Source organism: Trematomus bernacchii, unplaced genomic scaffold, assembly GCF_902827165.1.
Source record: "Trematomus bernacchii unplaced genomic scaffold, fTreBer1.1, whole genome shotgun sequence".
NCBI classification, from domain to species: Eukaryota; Metazoa; Chordata; class Actinopteri; order Perciformes; family Nototheniidae; genus Trematomus; species Trematomus bernacchii.
In genome coordinates this window covers 1,857,014-1,875,654 of record NW_022987899.1, presented here as the reverse complement: position 1 = coordinate 1,875,654, position 18,641 = coordinate 1,857,014, and the positions used below count along the sequence as shown (strand labels likewise).

At 41.2% G+C, this 18,641-nt stretch overlaps 1 protein-coding gene across 2 annotated transcripts in view; it reads right to left on the bottom strand.

The window, feature by feature from the left end:
- Nucleotides 1–18,641, bottom strand: part of sphkap (SPHK1 interactor, AKAP domain containing) — a 162,690-nt gene that overhangs the window by 25,192 nt on the left and 118,857 nt on the right. Inside the window, exons 1-3 of one of the 2 annotated variants that reach the window (XM_034114431.1) lie at nt 12,148–12,352; nt 9,754–9,856; nt 6,442–6,552 (exon numbers count right to left, since the gene is read on the bottom strand). In XM_034114431.1, the coding sequence (XP_033970322.1) occupies nt 6,442–6,552; nt 9,754–9,856; nt 12,148–12,182 (249 nt within the window). In that variant the 5' untranslated portion in view covers nt 12,183–12,352. Of the gene's footprint in view, nt 1–6,441; nt 6,553–9,753; nt 9,857–12,147; nt 12,353–18,641 lie in introns of those variants that run through there. The other variant, XM_034114430.1, reaches the window with a different exon arrangement.

The following is an 18,641-nucleotide window of genomic DNA, read 5'->3' as shown; positions in this document are numbered from 1 at the left end:
GAAGAATGTGCAAATATCTGCCTGGTGCGAACTTATCACCACTGCTGTAATGTTTCTTCAAGCAGTTAGGATTAGACTCGCCCTCCCATTTACCCTGGGGGAAATGTCCCCACCACTTTTTGAAATTGCTATTTGTTCAAAATGTTCTGAAAAATAGCGAACAAAGAGAAAAATAACAAATGAGAACAATGTGTTTATTTGGACAAGAGAACATGTACCATCTCAAGAATGGTTTGTTCGTTTACACGTGGAGGGAGTATTTCTGGGAAGCCAGTTGGTTCAATTTGTAGATGGGACACATTTAATATAAGGCCGACTACTCTATTACACTTTTTCTTTTTTAACCCTTAGATGCATAAGTGGGTATTTTTGGACCCGGTGAGGTGGTTTTCTTGAAGTATCTTTGTAATTACATTTTTTTATCATTTCATATTCCAGCTATTCCTCAAAAAACATGTTTTGGATATCATGCCATTCTAATTTTAAATTTAAATTTTATAAATTTTAAGAAATTGTAGTTTTTGTATTACTACCCCAAGCTTCCATAAGTGGGTCTTTTTGGACCCGGTGAGGTGGTTTTCTTGAAGTATCTTTGTAATTAAAAAAATGTATCATTTCATATTCCAGCTATTCCTCAAAAAACATGTTTTGGATATCATGCCATTCACATTTTTAATTTACATTTTAAGAAATTGTAGTTTTTGTATTAGTACCCCAAGCTTCCATAAGTGGGTCAAAACTGACCCGCATGCATTTTCTATGGGATCCTATGGGAAAACGTTTTTTTTCAAAATGTAAAAGACATTTCTAAAATTATAAATAGTGACAAATTAAATATAAAATATTTCTAGTGTGAACCAAAATATAATACTAAATATTATACAAGTGATTTTTCTTAACCAAATGACAAAAATGGCATAAAAACACATATTATTCTAATACGGGTCCTTTTAGACCCACTTATGGAAGAGTGTAGGGTCCAGTCACTCGTGCATCTAAGGGTTCAATGTGTAGCTACCTAGTTACATGTTCAATAATTGTTGTGCACCGTCAAAAGTGTTGAGTCAGTCATGTTTCATGTTGTTGTTTGGTCAATTTTTGTATTGTCTTTCACTTCCTGTTTTGTTTTGACACTCACTTGTTCCGTCTCATTCCAGGTTCCTTGACTCTTGTGTGTTTCTCCCGCGCTCATCAGCGTTCACCTGTGCCCCGTTATCTCCTGCTTAAATTCCCCATTCTACCTTTATTTGTTGTCAGTTCGTCTTGTCCTGTCCTCATGCCAGAACTCTGCTCATCAGCGTTTGCTCTTCTTGTCACATGCCCTATTCATGCTCCTGAAACTTATTGTACGTTTTTGTTCCTCACGTTGTGAGCGATTTTTTGTTGTGCCTTATGGAAACCTTTTTTTGTCGCCTCGTTAAGAGTGCCGTTATTCTTTTTGTATATCCTTTTGGCAAATAAAGTATATTACTTTATCTCTGGCTCCCGGGTCGTGCATTTGAGTCCTTTCTTCCTTGTGTATCCGAGTTCGTAACAATAATTGTATGACTATCCTGTGGCGGCCACGGCTTGCTGTTTGAGTAAAGGAGAAAAACAGGTTGGTCTGTTTGTTGTGACAGTGATGAATATAATATGTATTGATAGGAGGTATAAAAGGAGATAAGAAATACACAACTTCTTTGGTTTTGAGGAGTTGCAGTACTTATTCATGTCCACACTGATTTCCTGCCACGAGACACTGCTAACCTTTCCCTGTGCTGCTATCGCCAACATCTCTCGCTCTCACACACTTCTTACACACTGCCCCAATGAGCCTGAATCATATGCATCAGAGAGGATGGAAAACATATCAGGTCTGTTAACAAACACATATAGGCGGATGGGTTAAGTAGTATGTGAGATTGGCTGTAGACAAACAGAGATAGATACACAAATGCACACGTGACCAAACACATGATAAAAATTACGTGGGGGACAAGAGTCATGTTGGAAAATACATGAACCTACACAGTGCTCTATCTAATGACTGATGCACAGAGAAATCCCCTCAGAAAACACACTGAACTATAAAGTGGGTTCTTTTTTTACATAACTTGAATCAGAATATACTGGGAGCCGCCGTATCTGAATATCTTTAAAAAAAACACTGATAAAACGCACAGCTGTTCTGTAGACGTCTCGTCCCGGTCGATGCAGCTGGTGTCTGCAGACTTCAGGAACATTTAACACTCACACTTACAAAGTGCGACACAAGTGTGTGAGACCGCCGCTCTTGCTAAATTACTGCTATTACGGTTACCTTGGTAATGCTTTAAAAACATGTATTACACAGGGGATTGGGAATATAAAGCAAAACTGTGTTTGTTAGTAGACATTAGAATAAATATAAAAAGTACTTTTTATATTTATTCTAATGTCTACTAACAACTTAAGGGTTTTGTCCTTCCAAAACCCTTAAATAATGTTTTTGGAAGGACAAACAGAACCAGGTTTTAATGGCTTCAATATATAAGGCTTCAAAACCATGCTATGTTTGATCGCTGTGTGCACATGTGATGGCGATTCATTGCTGAAATTCATCTTTAAGTCTGCAGAGAAACAGATAATGGCTTCTTGTTTCAGCATCACTGCTTGGGAAGATGTCTTTAAGGACCATGATTCTGTGAGCTGACCCCCCCTGCTCTTATAATTAAACGCGGATCACTGAGCTGAGGCTCTGATCAGCGAGGTCACAGATAGCACTGCTCAGACTGTGGAGGTGTCATTTCAGAAAAACCCAAGAAATGGCAAAGAGACGAGATATTTTGAAGCTTAAGGTGAGAAAACTGATTACACCCCGAGGGAAGGAGAATCAGACTTGCTAGGCTATCACTGAAGCGTGGGGATATATTTAATTCATTTTCAGAAATTCAGATGATGCTATTTCTTCTCGCCTATAAAAAAAAGAAATCCTGCAGTGTCGAGATATGTCATGCAGTTTTTAAAGGAAAGAAAAAAAAGCTGATGTCACTCCCAAAAAAAAAAGCCCTGCCTTGGAGCGCCTGACAGATGGAAATCCTGAATGTTATTCATGCTTAACTTGCAATTAACAATGAGTGAGTGATCAAAGGTGGCACATTAGATTTGGGCGACAGTGAGGATTAAGCGTGTGTGTGCTCTGGAGCTAAAAGCCTTTCTCTCTTTTTTGTTAAGCTTTCTCTCTTGATGTATTTTTAAATCCTTGCTAAAAGACCAAGTAGTACTGTCATGCTTTTCTGGTTATTACCCGTCCCCTTGTGTGTTATGAAGGTTGTTATGCATGTAAACGGTCTGCAGAGTCACAAACCCTCAAAGTACACCCTGTAGCGAGTAAAACTCTAACACAGAAAAGACCTGTCTATGCTGCCCCAGAACGCCTCGTTGGAGATTTCTCTTTTTCCATTGTTTGCTTCCTGGGTTCTGTGACGTGTGAACACCCAAATCAACAACAAATGACCGGATTGGCCCAAATGGACCAATCCACGGAGCACCTCACACACCAGGATCCCTTGGCTAACTAACAGGGAGTCCCCATTGACTTGCATAGAGCTCCCTGAACGCTGGTAATAGATGAGTTGGGATGGTGGAGAAATGCTCTCCGCAGACCCATTCTCACAGCGTTATAAACCTTTTTCTTACTCAATATCAAGCCACACTTATTGTTTTTACTTCGGCTGTGAGTGTTTGTGTGTGCTCAGGATGAGTTTCGCGCTGTCTCGCTGTATCGCCGACACGGAAACCCGTCCGCTCCTCGCAGCAGAGTAACGTCCCGACCAATCAGAGCACACTGGGCTCACAGGGAGGGGGGGGGCAGGAGCTCCAACAAGCCGTTTAGGACAGAGAGTGAATACACATACTATACAGAGATGCTGTATGAGAAACCAATGTGAGTTTGCACAATTTAAATCTATTCTAGTAGACCTCAACAATGGAATTATGATCAGTAGAAATGGCCATGACATGGGAGCTTTAAACAGTCCAGAAGATCCTCACTGAACATAACATTCTACCAACAACGTTTATGAAAACTAAAAGACACGTAGTTTGTGCGGACAATCATAACAACATTTTTTGTCTGTAACGTCATTCCTTATGTTTTTTAAAAGCCAATTACAGTATGTTCTCCTTTGTTTTAAAGAGGTCCCATTGCGTAACTGCCACTACGTTTTTTTTTGCACAACTAAATACTGGTAATATTTACATTAATTATGTGACCGTCTATGTTTCATGTTTCCTGTAGATATTTAATATTTAATATAATAAAGTCTTATCTAGAATTGGGAGGGATGAAACCCTCTTTAATGGTCACACATGCAGAGCACACAGCACACACAGTGAAATTTGTTCTCTGCTTTTAACCCCATCCTAGTACCAGGAGTCTAGTACTAGGAGCAGTGGGCAGCTATTGTACAGCGCCCGGGGAGCAATGGGAGTGAGGGGGGGAAGGGGGATGTCCGGTGCCTTGCTCAAGGGCACCACGGCAGGGCAGGAGGTGAACTGGGACCTCTCCAAGTAGAAGTCCACACTCCATATTTTAGGTCTGGTCGGGGACTTGAACCGGCGACCCTACGGCTCACAGTCCAAGCCCCTACTGACTGAGCCACTGCCGGACTTATCCGGAATCTTATCTTATTATTATTTTTGGGGGGTTTATCTTTCCTGTAGTGTGTTATATAGGTTTCTGTGCATGTAAATGGTCTGCAAAGGCAAACATACAAGAGGGAGTTTCTCTCCAACACATTGTGTGGATCAGTGTTCATGAAGCAACAGTATATATAGGAATGTAATGGTTACAGATATCATCTCAACAGTTGGATTTGTAAAATCTAATTACAGGATGTGCCAGAGTCTGCCCCTCCATGTCAGCTCAAATAACAATTATAATCGTGTCACAGTGTTTGAAGATTTCCATCTGTGCTAAATCTATCCCAGCACGCACCGAGCAGAAGGCGACGAGAGCCTGAAAATGGCTCATTAACAACCATGATAACAAATGTTTGTAGTTTCCTGTCAACCAACAAACAAATCTGCGGCACGAATTGGAAAGTCCATGTGAGGTCGAGACGACATGAACGTCTTCATGCTGAGAGTCCAGAAACTTTAGTCCAACAAGAGTTCTCAAAATCAAAGCAGAAAGTCAAACTATGGAAATATTTCAGAGTTTGTATTACAGCAGAGATGATGGTTTCTGTATTAGTGACACAAATAAACCACAACAAACCATCTTCCAATAATAAATTGCCTGCTGAGACAAAATTGATCTTTTCACAATCTTTCAGTAGAATGAAATTGCATCTTCCATAACATCTACTTGAAAAAGACTTCTTTGGTTTATTGCAACCAGCAAAGTGATTGTGAGAAATAATATTATTTAAATGTATTCTGCCAACGCATCTTCAAGACGGCACAACACAAGCATTCAGAGAGCTAGCAACAAAGACAGCCGTTTTCTCAGCATTAGAAGTAACATTTTCTGTAGACTCAAGGCACTCAGGATAATATACCTAAAAAGGTGTTTTACCCTTTTTGGGATGCCTATCATTTGAAGCAAATTTCTCTTAAGGTTTTCTTTAGAGCAAATGCTGGTCAATCAAAAAAGTCAACAAGTAATTTGCACTATTGTATCAACATGCTGTTTCTACCACAGTGTTTTCAGTAGTCTACCGTACGGTGGCCGACAGGTGCAAACACGGCCCGAAACACTTCCATTAGGAGAAACACACAGCAGCTTCAAAAACAATGCATATATAAAAACACAAATGTGCCAAAACACATGCAATTGAGGAAACATCTTCACCAACTTCACAACACATGAAAAAGGAAAGCATTCACCAAATTGACCAAACGTACGCACGGTTACTAAAAGCGCTGCTAAGACCGGAGTGTATGTTGGCGTTAAGGGATTACAAAGTTGGCCAACTATCACTCTTGTTGGAAATGTACTGACAATATATCATTGCAGATCTGCTAGCTAGCCAACCTAGTAATCATGCGATCACATTAAAATAAGCCAATAAAACGTACACTAGTGTTTGCACTTCTGGGCCACCATACTAACAGGAATGATTGCATGTGAGATCTAACAGTTGACTCTATTATGCAAGTGGCTATTGATTATCCTAAAAACAATTTCTCAACACACATAGTGACACACCAAACCTTCAAGAACTGTCTAACCTCCAGCAGCGAAGGAGCACCATCAACCTGCTGCAAAAAACATTTTCACCACCTCCACACCCAGAAGCAATCCAAAAGACACAGAGTGAAGAATGTTTTCAATCATCTCTTTATATTCATTCCTCGCTGTCATTTCAAGCCACAAATGCGCCTCCTGCAGCTTTCAGGCTCTACACTAGATGAGTTGCTCCATTTTTGTTGCCATAAGGGTGCAAGTGTTTCCTCGTGCACCGTATGCTCACTCACCATGGTGCAGCTGCCCTCCGTGTCGTCGTCCAGCAGGCCCAGTCGGCACAGAGCCTTCTCGTTCCTCAGCCAGTACTCCGGGGAGTCCATCACGCTGTTACTGCACAGCACCTGCACACAGACCAATGATCAGTACAGGAGAATCACCCCACAGTGAGAGAAGGTGATACAAATGTGGTATTAAAGGTCACCCATTATGCAAAATCCTCTTCTTCATGTCTCTTCTACATCAACATGTGTCCCCTCTTCTTCATGTGTCTTCTACATCAACATGTGTCCCCTCTTCTTCATGTCTCTTCTACATCAACATGTGTCCCCTCTTCTTCATGTCTCTTCTACATCAACATGTGTCCCCTCTTCTTCATGTCTCTTCTACATCAACATGTGTCCCCTCTTCTTCATGTATTTTCTACATCAACATGTGTCCCCTCTTTTTCATGTATTTTCTACATCAACATGTGTCCCCTCTTCTTCATGTCTCTTCTACATCAACATGTGTCCCCTCTGTGTAAAGAGACTCTGAAAGTTTCAGGACAAAAGATTCTCTCTCTTTTTGTCCTGATCCATTTATATAAAAACCTGTCTGAAAATGAGCTGATCAGATTTTGGCCACTTTATGATGTCATAACGATGTTTGGCTTGTGTAACCATTAGCCAATCAGCAACCAAGGTAAACCCCCCCCCCCCCCCCCCCCCCACCTTATCACCTGAATCTCCTCCTAGAGCACCATTGTGTTCTTTGTAACCAAATCTCTCTCAGAGGGGCGTGGGGAGGGGCTCCTTATTTTCATCTAAAGTAACAGACAGAGAATCAGCACTTTTGAAACAGGGCTGAAACAGAGGGGATTATGGGTAATGCTGCAATGATCTGTTTGGTGTTTGGAGCCAAACACTTCAGAGACGTGTTTTGTATATATCTGAGACCTATAATATATTGATGAAAAACAGTATAATAGGGTTTAAATGTTTAAGAAATGTAACCCTAAAGCGTAGTACATGAATGTATGTCTTTTATCTTGTGCTGAGTGGTGTTTAGTAACCATGTTTATCTGAGTCTGCATGAGGCATCCTCTCATGCAGACTTCACTTCAGCACGTATTTATCTTTGTGTATTCTCAAGCCACTGCTGGATTCCCAAGAAGTGCAAAAACATGGAGAAACCAGAACATGACGAACCAGCTGCAGAGAGCAAAATTGAACTATTATGCAACCTAAATAAATAAATGAGGGGACATACTGCAATTGAACACTCGAAATCAGAAGCTCCTGTCTCCAGTGTTTTTCTTGAGACACAAAAAGAAATGACTAGTTTTAGGGGAAACAACAAAATTATTGTAATCCTTAATATTCAGATGTTTTAAGGAGTAGGATGAAGCGTTACATGACATGACATGTTAGACGCTTTTATCCAAAGCGACTTAGAACAAGTGTTGTATAGACTTTATAAAGTCTGTGAGAATTGGGAAGGTGTGTGGTGCAGTGGGTTGTGCGTTGGTGTTTGGATCAGGGGGTCGCAGGTTCAAACCCCACTGCAGTCAGCATGTCGTTGTGTCCCTGGGCAAGACACTTCACCCCAAATTGCTCCTGTGGGGATTGTCCACACTGTGGACTCCACAGTATTAAGTATGTAAGTCGCTTTGGATAAAAGCATCTAACAAGTGACATGTAATGTAATGTAATTAAAACAAAGTGACCCGGGGTAGTCAGGTCACCTTTTTGCAGAAATCCCCTGAAGTGTTTTAGTGTTTAACAGTAGATTTGTTTTAAAACATTGTTTTTTATAGTTGCTCTCTTGTTTAGAAAGCTGTGTGACTCACTGTACGGTGCTCACTAGTAAGAAGGAGTCATGCTTGCAGGATCTTCAAGAGGATAATAATGCAAATATTGGGTTTCGTGCATGTTTTGCCTCACTTATCCCGCTCTAGACAGCAACTGGTTTTAAGTTACGACTAACACACACTCGCTTAGTCACATATCCACTTTCCTCTGTGTTCCCTCTCTGGTTACTGGGATGAATTGCCCTTTCTCCAGGACCTTCTTTTCCACGGTAAGTGTCCTTGCATCAACAATCTGTCAGCTAACCAGACGCTGCACAGTGTGTATGGGACGGTGGCTGCCTCCTCCCTGGAGGGACACTTTAATGAAGCCCTCAGGACGACACCAAGAGTCATTGAGCTGCCTTTGTTAATGACGGAGGGACTGCTTCACTGACACAATCATTTGTCGTTAACTATTGATTTCACTTCTTTTATTATTAGCTTCTCAATTACAATGATAATTTATTAACAAGAGTGCATTTTAAAGATTCCCTTGATGATTACCACACTGCAAGGGTTTGATCATACGGTATATATTCCTTTTATACCAGTCTTTTTTAATTGTCCACATTGCAAGAATCCAAAAACAACATCAACAACAACAAAAAGCGAATATAATAGCGATGCTAAAATAATAAATACAATTTAAAGAAATGGACTGACTTGACATCACTTAAATACAAGTGAATGTGTTTAATTCAAATACATACATAACATAATAATAATAGAAATACAATAAATACTACTATTGCTAATAGTTAAACAAAATATTGATATTTTAAAGGTAAAAATAGAGTAAAAAAGGACAGTTTGCGCTACCCACGTACGGCAGTTAAGGGATGACAGTCACATGCTATTTATAGATCCGGCAAGTGACGGATATTACGCATGTTCTCTCTGTGTATTTTTAGTGACAATTCATGCCCCGCGTGCCTGCACCCTGAGGATAGGACCATCTGTGCCTGCCTTTAGCCAGGTGAAGGTGACGTAGCTTCAGCTGATGTCATATCACAGCAGTCAGCGGAGCCTGAGGCCCAATAATGAGAAAGACATCACCTTGTGCCTCTACAGGACACTGGAGTGGAAGTCAGTTAAGATCACGAGTGGTATCGGCTAATTAGGAACACACATCAGCGAGCACACACACACACACACAGTGCACAAAGAGACACACAATCTGAAAGGAAATTCAATCCAGCCTCCACCTCAGCCCACTGATCTGTGCTATTTCCCCTCCTGTCGCTCTCACAGTGCTGGATGATAAATCTACTGGGCTGACCTGAGGGCTGTTCCTCCCACTGCACAACCTCTGGGTGTCAGAGCACCCCCGAGAGGAAATTAAACTCGGCAGATAAACTGAGGGGGAGGCAGATATGAGTGACAGGTGCACACAGGCACATGATGAGAGAAAGAAGAAGACGTGGTTGACAAGAAGACACAGGGACACACACACACACACACAGAGATAGATAGATAGACACTTTCATTCTTTTACCTTCTTGCAGGCGCTGATGGACGAGGCCGCGGTGCTCTCCGTGCTGCCCCCCCCCACCTCCACAGCTTCAGAGCCTTCAAACATGGCCGACGACTGGAAGTTACTGCGGGGCAGAAAGGGCAAAGAGAAGACTTTGTCAGAGCAAGTTCCTGTCAAGTGTTGTTTTAAAAAAAAAAAAAGAGTGTGTTGGATCAGAAGTGTGCATGGGAGCAGCACATCTCGATACGATAATACTTTGTCAGGTCACATTTGACTTGCATCACAGCAGCTCCATTTTCAATATCAAACAAGGACACATATTAAGAAATGATCAAAGGAAAACAAACATTTAACAACATCACAATCACTGGAGAGAAAACACGCTCAAGACCCTCGAACGAACATTTGACCTGGGATTAAGCTCTGTATTTCATTTGAGGATTGACTGGTGCATAAAGCAGTGCTACAGTCGAACTTTATTAAACCGTGGGACCCTGTATCTCCGATTCTATGGTAACAATCCATATTCAATGCCGTCTCCTGTCACGTGTTGATATTCTACCGAAGTGGCACCCATCCAAAGGATTAACCAGGTTTTGTCGTACTGAATATAACACTCAATATTTTGAGACAAATGCCCCTAATGCCCCAATTAAGACAAAGGGAACATTTAGTGCCAACCAAGGTGTCACCTCCCATTGTTTATTACAGAGGGCTAAAGGGCTTTTGTAATGCTTTTTGGATGTCACAACCTTTTTATAGCATTATTATTTATGAGAAGTCATTGTAGCAAGGTTTCTTTTACGGAGGTCTTCTCTCTCCTCATGAAAACGCTCATGACACAGACAAAAACACAATGCATGTTGCAGCAAATTGTAGTTTGTGCTGGATATCACGTCTGCACTTTGCCTCTCACAGCAATGGCAACAGAGGATTATAGAAGAAGAAAAAGGATGAAAACCCAATGCACGACCTTCTTTGGTGCATAAGACAACATTACTCAACAACGTGGGAATGTCTCTAAGAGTCTCAACACAACTCAAAAACCCCGGGAAGGCGTCATTATCCTCTGTGCATGCTTTCACTGAGATAAGCCAAATCGAAGCTTATCTGCAATGGTATTAATGAGGATCAATTTGGAAAATAAAGAGGCTGGGGATGGATGTTTAAATAGGAGTAGCTGGTTTTTTTAAACTGTAATCCACGTATTTCAAAGCTAAAAAGCATTTCATCTTTAAACCCCAGAGGGATCAACACAACTGGATCTATTTGCAGTAATGCCTGATGTAAATAATTGTGTCACAGGAAATTATGAGTTTACTGTAAATGGCCAGTTAATCTGAGGGGGGAAAGAATATGATGTACTGGAGATAAGTGGATGTGCTTTAAATAGGCTGCTGTATCTTCGAGGCACGCACACATATCAAAACATGAATCCAAACACGCGCACACGCACGATTCTGCAGTGATTATGTTGAATGCATGCAGAAAACTGGAAGCAAACGACATTTCAAAAGAAGGAAGTGGAAAGGATTGGAAAAATAAAGCTGCTCATGCAGATCGGGAGCTCTTTCCGCCAATTTTTTTTTTGCAGATGACCAGGGATGGATTCGTCACGCACGACTTCTGATCTTTGCGCGTAACGACCTTCCCATCACGACACGCTGCTGACTGAAAGCCAGGTCGGTGCACTCTCGTGCTCCCGGGGCCCGCAGGTACCCAGCAATCAGAGACCATTAACCCATGAAATGTATTTTGGCTTTCAAGGACTGCCCAGGTCCAATTCTGTGATTTACTGTGAAAGCTTGAATATCTCCAGGCCAGCGGGAACATGTAGTGATGCGCAAACAAGCAACTTTTCAATGTGACTGTTTTGGAAAGAGTTCAAATGCTAATAATACAAAATGTGTCATGTTTTGTTAAAGAGACTGCAGACAAAGCTTAATAACACATCTTTTTAAGTGTGATTATTTATAATTCAAACACTTTTCTTCATTGCCCCACATTGTATGAGTGAGGTCAGGCACGCTGAAACATCTTGTTTACTGCACAAACACTGGCAGTCGTCCGTGAAAGCGGATTTACTGCAACCCTCTGCGTGGATTTTGGTGCGCTTTTTTCCCCCAACACAAACTGGCACACTTCGCACTGACAGGAGATAACGTCCACGTCAAACCACCTCATTCCAGTGCCTTTGGAAATATCACATAATGTAGAATATGATGTTTAAAAAGGGTGCTACACAAAAATAATCGCACCATTGCTTGAGAATATATGAGTGGCACCATACATGCAACATACACAATATAAAGTTCACTATTGAATATCAAACGTACGATTTAAGATGTTTTGTTTGGGAATACGCTCCTAACATTAGCGACCTTTTTTCCATCCTGGGATAATAAAGTCTCTTACCTCGGCGTTTTAAGAAGGCACTCTGCGCCTGCCATTCTGTAAAAAAAAAAGAAGCCAAACTGTCCTCAACCGGTACGAGTATTTCCTCTGTGGGCAACAGGGAGAGGTACTGCGGAGCACCTCGACGCGTAAATGTCCCCGGGACCCTCTCAGGTCCAGATGCGCATCCCTGACTGAGCACTGAAGGAATCCCACACTGCCTCGCGGTGACTGGAGGGGGGAGGGGGGGCTGTGATGGACTGAGCGCTGTCTCAGCAGCACCACCTGCCCTGCGCGTCTCTCCGCGGAGTGCCAGAGCCCTGCATGGATCCAAACCGTAATGAGCTGCTCGACGCAAGCGAGGGCATGGATATATGGACAGTGCGCGCGCATGTCGACGCATGCAGGCTACAAGCAGATGCACGCACACAAGTACGTAGTTGTTTTGATCCCAATACTTCAAATGGTAATGAAAGTGAACCACTTGAAGTCTGTGTTTCCTGATGAATGTCTTTATTACAGTAAAACTGAAATCAGAGAAGTAGCAACAGTAGTGGGATATAGAAACTGTCAAAGGATAAATAAATAGTAATTACATATATCCATTATATCTGGAACTTGAATTATGATTTTTGTGTTTTATGTGTCTTCCAAGCAGAGATTGCAGTTACTTACTTGTCTTTCCAATATGTCTTCACAACATGAGTAATGGCCATAAATGTTCTGTAAGAGCACCGTGACCTTTACCTTTGACCAGCAAAGTCTAATCAATTGATTCAAAGCCCCCGGAAGAACAGAGGGCGTCAAAACAGTATTGGCAAAATGGTGGTACTACTACTTCGGTTTCAGTCACATTGGGCCCAAACTGTATTTCTCCCGTTAACATACATTGGGAAGGAGTCATCAGCATATATTTCAATTTTTTAGCTAAATCAACAACTTTGAGATAGTTCGGTCATCTTCCAATCAGAGGGTTGTGAGTTCGATCCCAGGCCCTACAGTCAACATGTTGATGTATTCTTGGGTAAGATAAATAAACCCACATGCTCCTGATGGCTAACAGTGTGTGAATGTTAGTTTCCCTGAGCAGGTGGCACCTTGCATGGCAGCCTCTGCCTGCATGAATGTATCTAAATACCATAACAAATTATTGATCCATTAAAATGAGAGCCCGGCTTTGATAGTCTGAGACACCTTTCTTACTTTTAAAAGAAAAAGTGAATACCACTTTTATAATTGCCCTGTTGTTCAGACAGGTGCTCTGCCTCTTGTAACAGCACAGTGTCAGTGCAGCAGATTTCATGGTTGACCTGTCTTCGCCCCTCAACACGCTCACAGAAACCGACGTCCGGGAACATGTTTCGAGTGCTCCTTTTCCAGCAGACATGCTGCTGTTACGTGTGAACAAGACACTCTGTGAAGGAGAAACGTAGACACTTTCCCCGAGCAGTCTCCATGGAAATATCAAAGTCTCCAGTGTGTCTTCTGTGGTATAATTAGAGTGTCTTTTAATGTTCAGTTACATTGTCCAACTGTCGGTAGAGTGACAGTGATGGACATTTTAACACATTGGAACATGACACACGTTGTTTACAGAGCCGAGATAATACTGTGTGTATCTTGATGCCAATAACAATGACAACACTGAGATAATTAGATAATGCATTAGCCAATATATATATATATTATAACAAACCTCTTGGATTATGATGCCTTAAAGGGACTTTTTTAAGCTCATTTTCAGGTTCATATTAGTATTTAGTGTCTCTACTGTGACATGTTTACCTGCTTTAATGTTCAAAAAGCTCTTTATTTTTCTCATACTGCCTGTGCTGCAGCACCTCTTTTCACCCTCTGTCTGAAACCAGAGCCCAGTCTGCTCTGATTGGTTAGTTGGCTGGCTCTGTTGTGATTGGTCAACCGCTTAAAGATGTCCCGCCCCTTAGCCTAGCACGTACAATGAGAGCTAGCCAATATAAGCACAAGTGTTACATAGTGATGTCACTATGTTCCGGAAGTCAACAATGGTGTTTAAGTTGAATTTATAATGGTCAAACTACATATTAGCATCACAATTTCTATATTGTTTGTCAGATGTTATACTCACCACCCGATTATATTGGGGGTGGGTTATTGATACACCATAGCATCACTGTATTTTGTGTGGCGATATATCATATAAAGACGCCAAAGTAAGTTAATATTGCAATTCCAAAAAAGTTTAATTTTTTCTGTCAACCAGATGAGTTTATTTTTTGTGGTGAAGTAAAGGGATTGGAAGGAAGTTGGTCACAAATGACTTCTAGATCTGTGTGTCATCAATGTGAGAGGCATTTGATGCATTTCTATTTAGTGTTTATTGGTACCAATTAATTTGCGATTTTTAAGGCTTCTGAAAGATTGAATCAAAGCATTAAAAGAAACCAATTAAGACCCTCGTTAGAGCTGGCTGCCCTGTGGTGTCCGCGGCCTGAGCCCGTGGAAAACTTCAATAATGTCATCTCCTCTATCTCCCCCTTTCCCCTCTACAATAAAGGCACTCCGTGGCCGAGACAACGTTAAAAAAAAGTACAATTATGCAAAGATTGAATTAAATCCATGAAACTCTCTCGAAAAAATGTCATTGTCAGATATCTTTCACTGGTATACATATGAGCCAAATATAGAAGGAATGCAAATACACTCACACACAAAACGCCATTTTCCAATTGCCACCTGGGACAGACTCTATCCCCTTCACCCTAGAAGGGGTCAAAAGCCTCTTTGCTGTATAGTGCACTAATATATAATCAGGAGGGGGTAAAAGGAGTCGTGACCTTTATTTCTCCATCAGCCAACTGAGACTGACGGGGGTAGAAAATGTCTGATTTTCAGGAGAAGAGAGTATTGAGAAAGCATGGGTTCCTGATGAGGTCCGTGTATGTGTGTGTGTGGTTGTGTGTGTGTGTGTGTGTGTGTGTTGTGTGTGTGTGTGTGTGTGTGTTTGTGTGTGTCTGTGTGTGTGTGTGTGTTTGTGTTTGTGAGAGAGAGGGAGAAAAAGAGAAATTATGCTTTTATGGATTGGTACTGTGACCAAAGTGTACGTCTGCTGAAAGCATCACTTCTTGCGAAAGGGAATGCTTATTTTCCGCGAGACCTCTCATTTTTAAAGAAGATGGATTTTTTTCACGCTGTTCTCAGCTGCCGTGTTATTCCTCTTCCTCTGGATGCCATTTGCTTTCATTCAACTCCTAACAATATCAAAACCTAATTTCTGTGATTTCCCAGAGTTGTTATGCGACCCACAGGGAACACACATGTTTACAAAACACTTGCCAGGCTTTGCCTAGTAAAATGTGAAACCTTTACATTAAATACCTTTGCTATTTATACATATTTGAGCATGTTGAATTAATAAACACAATCCTCATACATAACTAAGCATATAGCTCAGCCAGTTTCTCCCAAATCTCATCACAGATTGTGATATAAAAAGCAAGTCCTGCATTAGGCAGCACTTTTCACCAATGCCCTAATGTACGATACCATCTCATTTCATGGTTCTCAGTGGAGGAAAACAGTTTATCCAGTTGAATATTTACCAATAAAAATAGTTATTTCTGTAAGGGAGCAAAATGTAATCCTAAATCCCATACAGCTGTTTTTCACACCATAGCAAATAACTTCATTCAAACTCAGCAGAGGGAAAAAGCTCATCACTGCAGAACCTTTTGCATGAGTGTAAACATCAAATGCAGAATGTTACACACTGAATGATATACCCAATTTCCCAGTACTTCTGAGAAGCCTTTGACAAACTGAATACAGTGCTGTCACCCTCCTTAACTTTGTGTAGGAGTGTTAAATCCAAAACCATGAATACTCCAGCATTGACAGCATGTTCCCTGCCAGTAAACAACTGTGTGTCTGTAATGGCTTGTGTTTGTACCCGTAAACATACAGTATTTGCAGCATACGGCAAGAAGTCAAATTACACATCCTTTACACAAACATAAAACATAAAAAGACGATATTTATACTGGGTACTTTATTTAGATAACTTTAATGTATGTAAATAACCCAGTACTGAGAAGTATCTGATCGTTTTTGTACCCATGTCTTGGAAATTGTGGGGTTTCGCTCCCAGCCATCCTTTGCAAATGTGATATGTACAGTCTGTGGTGTGTTGCAGTATACATAAGGAGAGAAACTCCCTCAGTGAGCCTTTGCTGACCATTTACATGCACACAAACCAATATAATACAATACAGGAGAGGGAAAATCCCAAAAAGCATAAAAGGGCCTCTTTAAAGACATGACTACATACATGAAGTCTTACTTATCCATCAAGCATCCGACAGTGGAAGTTACGCAATCTTACAAATATCTCGGGACAATTATTGACTTGCAACTAAACTTTGAAGTGAAGCAAAAAGGGAAACTGTTGTGTCAAATGATCATATAATCATTTAAAACATATTGCCTTTTGCAATTGTATTTGTAGTCTTGTATGTGTTTAACAAAGACACATGTTAAGGATTTACATTTCAGGAGGGCAAAAGGAAGTGTAAAAGGTGGATTTGCAAATGGTTAAGGACGAGGGGGTTTTATGGTTTAATGGTGGGGATGTTTAGATGAGGGACTAGTTGGATATTCTCTCTGCTATATATTGTGACTGTAAGCTGTGTTCTGCAGAACTTCTCTATCCTCTGAGGGTGAAGTAGCTCTGTTCCTACATTTGGGATCGATTTCACTTGTATATTGACTTTCTTTATTACTTTATTAAATATAACAAAAGACAAACTTTGTCCATGAATCATTTATCAGTTTCAGTGAATTTCTTTCACAGCATTTTGCAGACCATTTACATGCACTAACTCTCCTACCTAACACAAACCCCCTAAAAGCATAAAACAGCCTCTTTAAAATGTATTTATTCAAACAATCATCTGGATGAGGAGGAGTGGTGCTGTCATTTTGAGCAACTGCATGCTTCAATTAACGTGAGGTGTATTTAAAGCAGCAGAAAGAAGGTATACAATAAGTGAGTCTATTGTTATCCCTTAAAAAGTAGTTATATTCAGGGGTGCACATAACTGGTACGCAGGTACGCATGCGCGGCAACAATCTGAAATGCGTACCGTCACTTGTGTCACAAAGCTCATTTGCGTACCGACGTACTTGTGAAGCTTTTCCAGAAGGCGGTTAGATCACCGGACGACAGAGTCGGTCTCTGTGTGCACAGACAGGGCTGCTGTTAACGTCGGCCTGTACAGCAGCCCTGCGCTAAAACAGCTGATCACAACGTTGCGCTGTACTCCACTACCACCCCCCCCCCCCCCCCCCTCCCTTGACAATCGCGTTACAGAGGGCTTCATGGGAACTTTGAGGGGAGTACCAAACACTGACTCCAGGTACTCATCTGAGTACCTCACTGAGAAAGTTGTGTGCACCCCTTGAATATAACTACTGGGTACACCTGCTCTCTCTCTTTTGTTATTGTTCTGATCAGAGTAATTTAATCTGTTATGTCACTTGCTGAAATTCAAATACAAAAATACCAACTTCTGTAGAAACCTGTTCATGCGAAAAAAAAGAAATATTCCTTTTTGTTTTGTTTTGGCAGAGCAGAAACTCCCACATCCTCTCTCGCAGGTTTTTCTGTTTGGAGTTGTGCATGAGTGACCTTAAACGCTGACTCACATTCAACACAATCCCCTTCATCACCTGCGCTGTCTAAATATAGATTTAGGATCAGAGTCAGGGGCATGAAATATTCCAGCATCACTACAACGCACATGGGTTGTATTTTTGCATCATACAGTACAAGATAAGGCCTTGTATTTGCTACAACCAATACATCCTGCTAGTAATCCCCAATTATTTTGAAATGTGACAGTAATGGGATTCCTTCTTTTTTGCGATAACAGTCGTCTTTTTTTTGTGTGTGACCTGATTGCTTAATCGTGTTACATGTAATCCGTTACTCCCCAAGCCTGCAATAAATGACTTGGCTAAATTGATAGACATTGCTTTGTTAGACTGTGTGTGTCGCACTTCAAAGCTCTAATTCCCCTATGAAGGTGTTGAATTCATTGCAACTTCAGAACACACCTGACTCAACTTCAATTGTGCAATGTAACGTCCATGACTGACACTGGGACACGCAACAAAAACATTGTGCTTCAAGTCAAGCGCTTCGTGACGGCATATGAAGCACCCTTTCTTCTGACGGGGGATTCACGGCTACCTTCTGCTCTGCTGAGCACGATGTAAACTTCTCTATAGAGCTCTGTTGTCATTATTTACACAATAACGTCCATCACTTTCTGTGTGTGCAACATCATGAATGCCTACGATAAGAGACAGAACGTGTGCTCTGTTATCCTCATCTGCCCCGTCTTCGAGTGTGTCCTTATTGCATTTTGAAGTGTAATTGGGGTCAATATGTAACGTCAAAGGTTTGAGTGACAGATCAAGAACCTCACAGCGGAGTTTCCTCCCACACGAGCAACTTCTTTTATCCTTTGTTTCGA